At 46.1% G+C, this 6,977-nt stretch overlaps 1 protein-coding gene across 1 annotated transcript; it reads left to right on the top strand.

Moving 5' to 3' along the window:
- The first annotated feature begins 252 nt into the window (after positions 1–252).
- On the top strand, positions 253–1,206 carry LOC128099722 (vomeronasal type-1 receptor 54-like). Its single transcript, XM_052721551.1, is given in 1 exon segment — positions 253–1,206. A coding segment is annotated over 1 exon segment (954 nt).
- Positions 1,207–6,977: the final 5,771 nt, after the last annotated feature.

Below are 6,977 nucleotides of genomic sequence, written 5' to 3'. Positions count from 1 at the left end.
GTAAGTGTTGAAACTTATACTGATGGGGCGTAAGTGTCGGAACAGCAGGGAGAGCGGGGATGGCTTCTGGACAGTTGGAGGTGGAGGTGACAGTGAGTGGAATAAGGCTGAACCTCTGTGAATCCCCAACAGGTCTCCCTGAGGTCACAATGCTGTCACTGACTGAAATTGATGAGCAAGGCTAGATTTGTGATATGGAATCTTCTTGCTGTTCTCCCCCCACAGTTCCTACCTGCTTCTTTCAGCCATAAAATGAATAAAACCAATAAACTGCCCCATTACACTAAGGCAAGAAACACCATTTATTCTGAAGCTGGAATCGGCATCTTAGGCAACAGTGTCCTTCTCTTCCACATCCTCAGGCTCATTCGTGGGCAGAGGCCCAGACTCACTGACCTGCCCATTGGTCTCTAGGCCCTAATCCACATACTGATGCTGCTGGTCATGAGTTTAGTAGCTACAGACATTTTTATGCCTTGGAGGAGATGGGGTGACACCACATGTAAACTTATTATGTTCTTGTACAGGTTTTTTAGGAGCCTCTCTCTGTGTGCCTCTAGCCTGCTCAGCATCCTCCAGGCCATCACCCTCAGTCCCAGAAGCTCCTGTCTAGCAAAGTTCAAACACAAATCTCCACACCACATGTTAGGCTGCCTTCTTTTTCTCAGTGTCTTCTGTACATCCATTGGCAGTCCCCTCTTATCATACATGATTGCGATCCCTAATCTGACCTCATCTCATCTTACGTACCTCACTGAATCTTGCTCTCTTGTGCCGATGAATTACTCTGTTCAGTACACATTTTATATACTGTTGACCTCCAGGGATGTCATCTTTGTGGGTCTCATGGCCCTCTCCAGTGGGTACATGGTGACTTTCCTATGCAGACATAAGAAGAAGTCCCGTGTCCTCCACAGCGCCAGCCTTTCCCACAAACCATCTGCAGAACAAAGAGCCACTTGGACCATTCTGTGCCTCATGAGTTTCTTTGTGGTGATGGACACCTTGGATAGCATCAGTGCCTACTTAAGAAGTGTAAGTGATGATCCCATGTTTTACTGTATGTCGATTCTGATAGGCCATGGCTATGCCACTGTGAGTCCCTTTTCAGTCCTCAGCACTGAAAAAAGTGTAATTAACATTTTCAAATCCATGTGTGAGAGGGCAGTAAACACGTGTTGTTTAAGGATGGGTGAGTTCCCTTAAGATGAGCTGGTGTACTGCCACCAGAGTGACGCATTGTGGTGTGGCTCGTATGCGCTTCCTTTAAAATGAAAACGCAGAGGTATTCTTTTTTTAGTTTTATTTTTTTTATAATTTTTCAAGATTTATTCATATGGTGTTCTATCTGCATGCATGCCTGCGTGCTAGAAGAGGGCATCAGATCCCATTATAGATGACTGTGAGTCACCATGTGGTTGCTGGGATTTGAACCTGGACCTCTGGAAGAGCTGCCAGTGCTCTTAACTGCTGAGCCATCTCCCCAGCCCCCAGAGTTATTCTTTTTATTTCTGTTACACCTATTTATTGTGATATATGTGGATGGCAGACATAAAAGAAAAGCCACATGCCAGATGCATACGTGTTTTATACTCTCCAGGATGTCTTCAAGGGAGACATAGAAAATGGATCTTACATGTCATGGCCTGGATTACCTATACTACTTATAAATATCTGACAGATGTGATAGGCTTCAGCAAGAGAGAAGAGTAGGTGAGTGATAAAGCAACTCGAATTAACTTCCAATGCATCTTATTAGGTGGAAAGAGACCGCAAAGGCAGTGTTTACTGGGTCACTTCATAAGATAATCCTTAAAAGGAACAGCAGCTAACAGATCACCGGCTGATGCAAAGGATGTGTGTGAATGAAGAAAAAGTGTGCATACCAGAGACCTTCCAAGGTGACAGTTTGTTCTGTATTTGTCTAAACTCTTAGAATTTCATATCAAAAAAAGGTGAACCTCAGCATTTATAACCCCTAAAAAGAAAGAATCTTTACTAAGTGATGTTTTCTGTGGAAATGATGAGGTCAAAGGTAAAGAACACTATGCAGCTCCATATAAACAATGTACTCTCAGCAGAAAGATCTTGACTGTTGGCTTGTTTACTTGTTTGTGTGTTTTTAGAGGAGTGTCTCAAGTAGCACAGCCTGGCATCGGACTTTCTGTATAATCGAGGGTGGCCTTGAACTCCTCATCTTCCTGTCTTCACCGCCTGAGTGTTAAGATTACAGGCTTGTGCCAGTATACCTGGGTAGCAAATTAACGTTTTGTGTTGTTTTTTTTTGTTTTGAGACAGGGTTTCTCTGTGTAGCCCTGACTATCTTAGAACTCATTCTGTAGACCAGGCTTGACCTTGACCTTGGAGATCTGCTTCCTCTGCCTCTTGAGTGCTGAGATTACAGGGCGGATGCCGCCACCCCCACCCTGCTGCAAATTAATTTCTTTACCTATGTAGTAGTTAATAATTCTAAAACGGCTCCTCTGGATGAACAATAAACAAACAGATGGTCTAGGTTACACCCAAACTCTGAAAACATGTGCCCACACCCCCTCTCCCTGTATGTGAGTATTACCAGTAGCACTCATCAAGTCGCTGTCAAGTGTGAGGAATCACAGCCTCCAGCACAGGAACACACAGGCAGATGGAGTCGACACTGAACGCCTACAGAACAAAACACATCTTACCTGCACCAAGTGAAAGGAGACAGACTGTAAGGACTTGCGGTGTAATTGTTTCACTCATGTAACGTTCTTTCTGAGGAGCATTATAGGGCAGACAAAGGATGAGTGATGTGAGGGTCAGGGCAGGGAGAAGTAGACTGATCAAAAAGAGGTGCAGTTGAGAAATCTCAAGGTGACGGACTGCTCTGTATTTGATGGGGATATGGGAACAAGTCTATATATTTGTTAACACACACAATTTTGTATTACAAAGGGTGATTCTCGAGGTTTTAATCTTCAATAAAAGAAACGGACATAAGAATCTTTGACAGTGTGTTTTTCCTGAAAATTATAAACCTATGTTAACATAAGCTGTGAGACTCCATACCAACATGGATTCTCGGTAGCAAATGCGTTTCTTACAGAGGTAGGAGTTAATGCTCAAGGTTGCCGCCACGGTTGGGCAAGAAGAACATGAGGACTCTCATTGTTGGAGAGTGGAAGAACAAAAAACAAAGGAAATTAAAACCCCGGCTGTATTGCACTATAACCTGAGATATAAGTAGAAAACCAGCTGGGCAATGGTGGCGCACGCCTTTAATCCCAGCGCTCGGGAGGCAGAGACAGGTGGATCCCTGTGAGTTCGAGGTCAGCCTGGTCTACAGAGTGAGTTCCAGGACTGCCAAGGCTACACACAGAGAAAATCTGTCTCAAATCCCGCCCCCCCAAGATTTATAAATAAATAAATAAATAAATAAATAAATAAATGAATAAATGTGAAATCAGCTTATCTTAATAAAGAGACAGATGGATAAAATTGAGAAAATCATTTAGATACTCATGAATCAAAACTGGGGGTGGGCAATATGCCTAATAAACCTTATCCAGGTCCATTTGTTGAGATGTACTAGAGAAACAGTGGATAGTAATATCCAGATCTCAATCCCTCAGTACCAAGACCAGAATAGCCTGCCTGAAAGATGGAGTATCCTGCCTGAAAGATGGACTACAGAGAAGTCCCAGTGGTCCTTTCCCCTCACAGGAAAGCTGATGTGCTGTAGGGTATGGTGGCTCTTGCCTATAATCTCAGCAATTAGGAGATTATATTAGGAGACAGGAGGATCACTTAGCAAGTTCAAGTCCAGGCTGGGCTATGGAGTGAGTTCAGGACAGCCTAGATTACAGAATGAGACTCTGCAGGTATCAGTCAATCAAACAGTGTATCCACCTATCCTGGGGCGTGCTGGCCAGACATTTGGTGAGTCCCCATGCCAATGAGAGACAGTGGCTCACAGAAGTAAACAGAGTTCCTAAGGATGATACCTGAGGTTGTCCTCTAGCCTCCTCCATATTCATGAATACACACACACACACGCACACACACACACACACACACACACACACACGCACACACACACACACAGGAATCTCTAGTCCCCAAGACACATGTGGGTGAGAAAGTTAGCTCAGTGCTCAGTGGTTAGGAGCAGCTGCCTGCCCTTCCTCAGGATCCTAGTTCAGTTCCCAGAACCCCCATGAAGTGGCTCACAGCTGTCTGTAACTCCAGCTACAGGGGATCCAGCACTCTCCTTGGCCTCCCGTGGGCCCCTGCACTAATACATACCACACATCCACACAAATAGTAATACATCTTGACTGGAAAAGACATTACATCATGAACTCCAGATGCTGGACATGGAGCTATACGGATTTGGCGTTTATCCTACTGGATTTTGGTTCTCTCTCAGTGTGATTATTTTGTGTTTTGATTATTCTGTCAGGAAATTAGAATATTTACTTTGTTTTTTATTCTATGAAAGAGACTTTGGATTTTTAAAGTGTTGGACTTTTTAAAGACCGTGGGGACTTTTAAAGTTGGACTAGAATTTACATTATGAGATAAATATGAGACTTTGGGGGAAAAGGCCCGATGGTGATATCTTTAAGTGATGTGTTTTTATGTCAAGGTGATAAATGGCAGAGTTGGGATGGTTAGTTTTGTCAACTTGACACACTCTAGCATCATGCAGGACTGGGTCTCAGTGAGGGACTGTCTAGATCAGAATGGCCTGTGGGCCTCTCTGTGGGAGTTTATGTTGATTCATTAACTGAGCTAGGAGAATCCTCCCAATGTGGCTGCCACCCTCCTCTGGGCAAGGGGTCCCGAGCTGCAGAACAGAGGGCACAGTAGCTAAGAGCAAACACACGCGCATTCACTCTCTCTGCTTCCAGACAGCCGATGCGGTGTGATGGGCTAGCCTGGTGCTCCAGCCACAATGTGATGGGCTAGCCTGGTGCTCCAGCCACCATGCCTTCCCAGCTGGTAATGATGGGCATTCTTTCCAGCTTGTGAAGCCTGGAGATTACACACACACACACACACACACACACACACACACACACACACACACACACACACCTAGGAAGAATATAACTAAGAATGGGGAGAAATGAAACCTCACACTTTTGACTTAAAAGAAATTTTGCTGAGAAACAAGAACAGAGTATCTGATTTTTACCTAATAGTAGCTTGGGTAGAAAATAATGGAGTTTTGGTGGAGGAATACTGACTGAATTTTCTGTTACAAGGCTTATAAAACTCAGAGCCATTGAAAGAAACAAAACACCTTGCACCCCAGGAGAGTTCCCCAAAACATCTCAGCAATAATAGTAGGAAAGCCAGAAGTGAATTCAGACCTTCACCTGGCTTCTGAGAAAAAACCGTGTGGTTGGCTCTGGTGCACTGAAGCATGATGGGGATTGAATGCCTTAATGATTCCTCTGTTGTCATACCTAGAAAATTTAATTCCACACAGTGTTCACTGACAGCTGCACTAAAGTATACACTGCTTATAAAAATTAACGTCAGGGGCTTTCTAAAAGTTCCTGTAACCAAGCCAGTGGACCAGCAGGCCAGCATGCAAGGGAATATTAGCCCAGAACCTTAAGTACGCACATTCTGGCGCCACCTAGTGTCACATGGGAGGTCGGCAGTTTTAAGAGGGAATGAACTGGGAGAGGTGTGTAAGTGTTACAGCTCTGAAGGGAAAGAGGTTAGCTCCCCTGGTGGCATCAGCCAGCATCCGCCACGGAGGTGGTTACGTCATCACCTGCCGCCATGTGCCTTTCCCCCATCAGCTATGTGACAGGGGCACACTTTAGAAGGGCCCACCAGTCACTGTTCCCTCTCTCGCCTCTCTTGCCTGTTCTCTTTGTCTTTCTGCCTCTCTCATGCCCCCCACTCCGACAACGTGGCCTTTCGCTCTCTGACTCTTCCCCTCCCCCAATAAACCTCTTGCACTAACTGTTGTGCATGGAACGTTTGCTTAGTGGCAGACCTTGGCAGGCAGGGCTTGCCAAAAGGCACCCACTTTAAACTTTTTTTTTTTAAATATACCTTTTTCAAGAGATATCCTGGCAATCAGGAAGCCGAGGGATACCACAAAGTCACACCAAACAACAAACCTCACACAAGAGATTTATTGGAAGGGAAAACCCCCCAGCAGGGTGGCTGTCTTTTTTCCAGGGAGAAGTAGCAGGGAACTGAACAGAATGCAGGGTTTATGTAGGGTTTCTTGGCCTGGGATTGATGGGTTTTTGTGACCGGATTTTAGGGCAAGTTTAGGGATTGGTGGAGTTTTGGGCCCAGGGATAGGTGGGATTTTGTGCTCAGGGGTTGGTGGGACTCTGTAGCCTGTTCTTGGGGAACGCTCAGGGGCTGGTGGGATTTCAAGTCCTTGCCCCTGGTCTCGAGGTCAAGTCAGGGTCAGGGTGTTCTTTCCCTGGGCCCTTTACCCAACACCCATTGCTTCTTCCTGTGCCTCCCATCACTTCAATCAGTACTTCAGCCCCGCCCATCCCTTAAGCCCTCACCTTAAACCCTCAGGTCCTGCCCAGCCCTTCAGCCCTAGGTCACCTCACAGGGCTCTGCCTCTCACCTCTTCCACTTAGCTTCCCGTCATTGGCTCTGGCCACTAACTCACCCTGCAGAGTATCCATTTTGGAATCTCTCTCTCTCTCTCTCTCTCTCTCTCTCTCTCTCTCTCTCTCTCTCTCTCTCTCTCTCTCTCTCTCTCTCTCTCTCTCTCTCTCTCTCTCTCTCTCTCTCTCTGTTTTCCGAGACAGAGTTTCTCTGTGTAGCTTTGCACCTTTCCTGGAACTCACTTTGGAGACCAAGCTGGCCTCGAACTCACAGAGATCCACCTGCCTCTGCCTCCCGAGTGCTGGGAATAAAGGCGTGCTCCACCACCGCCGCTGCCGCCGCCGCCGCCCGCCGCCGCCGCCGCTGCCACCACCACCACCACCCGGCAGTTT

This window comes from Peromyscus californicus, unplaced genomic scaffold (assembly GCF_007827085.1).
Source record: "Peromyscus californicus insignis strain IS unplaced genomic scaffold, ASM782708v3 Scaffold_6__1_contigs__length_162567912, whole genome shotgun sequence".
In the NCBI taxonomy this organism is placed as follows: domain Eukaryota; kingdom Metazoa; phylum Chordata; class Mammalia; order Rodentia; family Cricetidae; genus Peromyscus; species Peromyscus californicus.
Note: the sequence above shows the minus strand (reverse complement) of the source record. Positions and strands in the feature narration are given on the sequence as shown.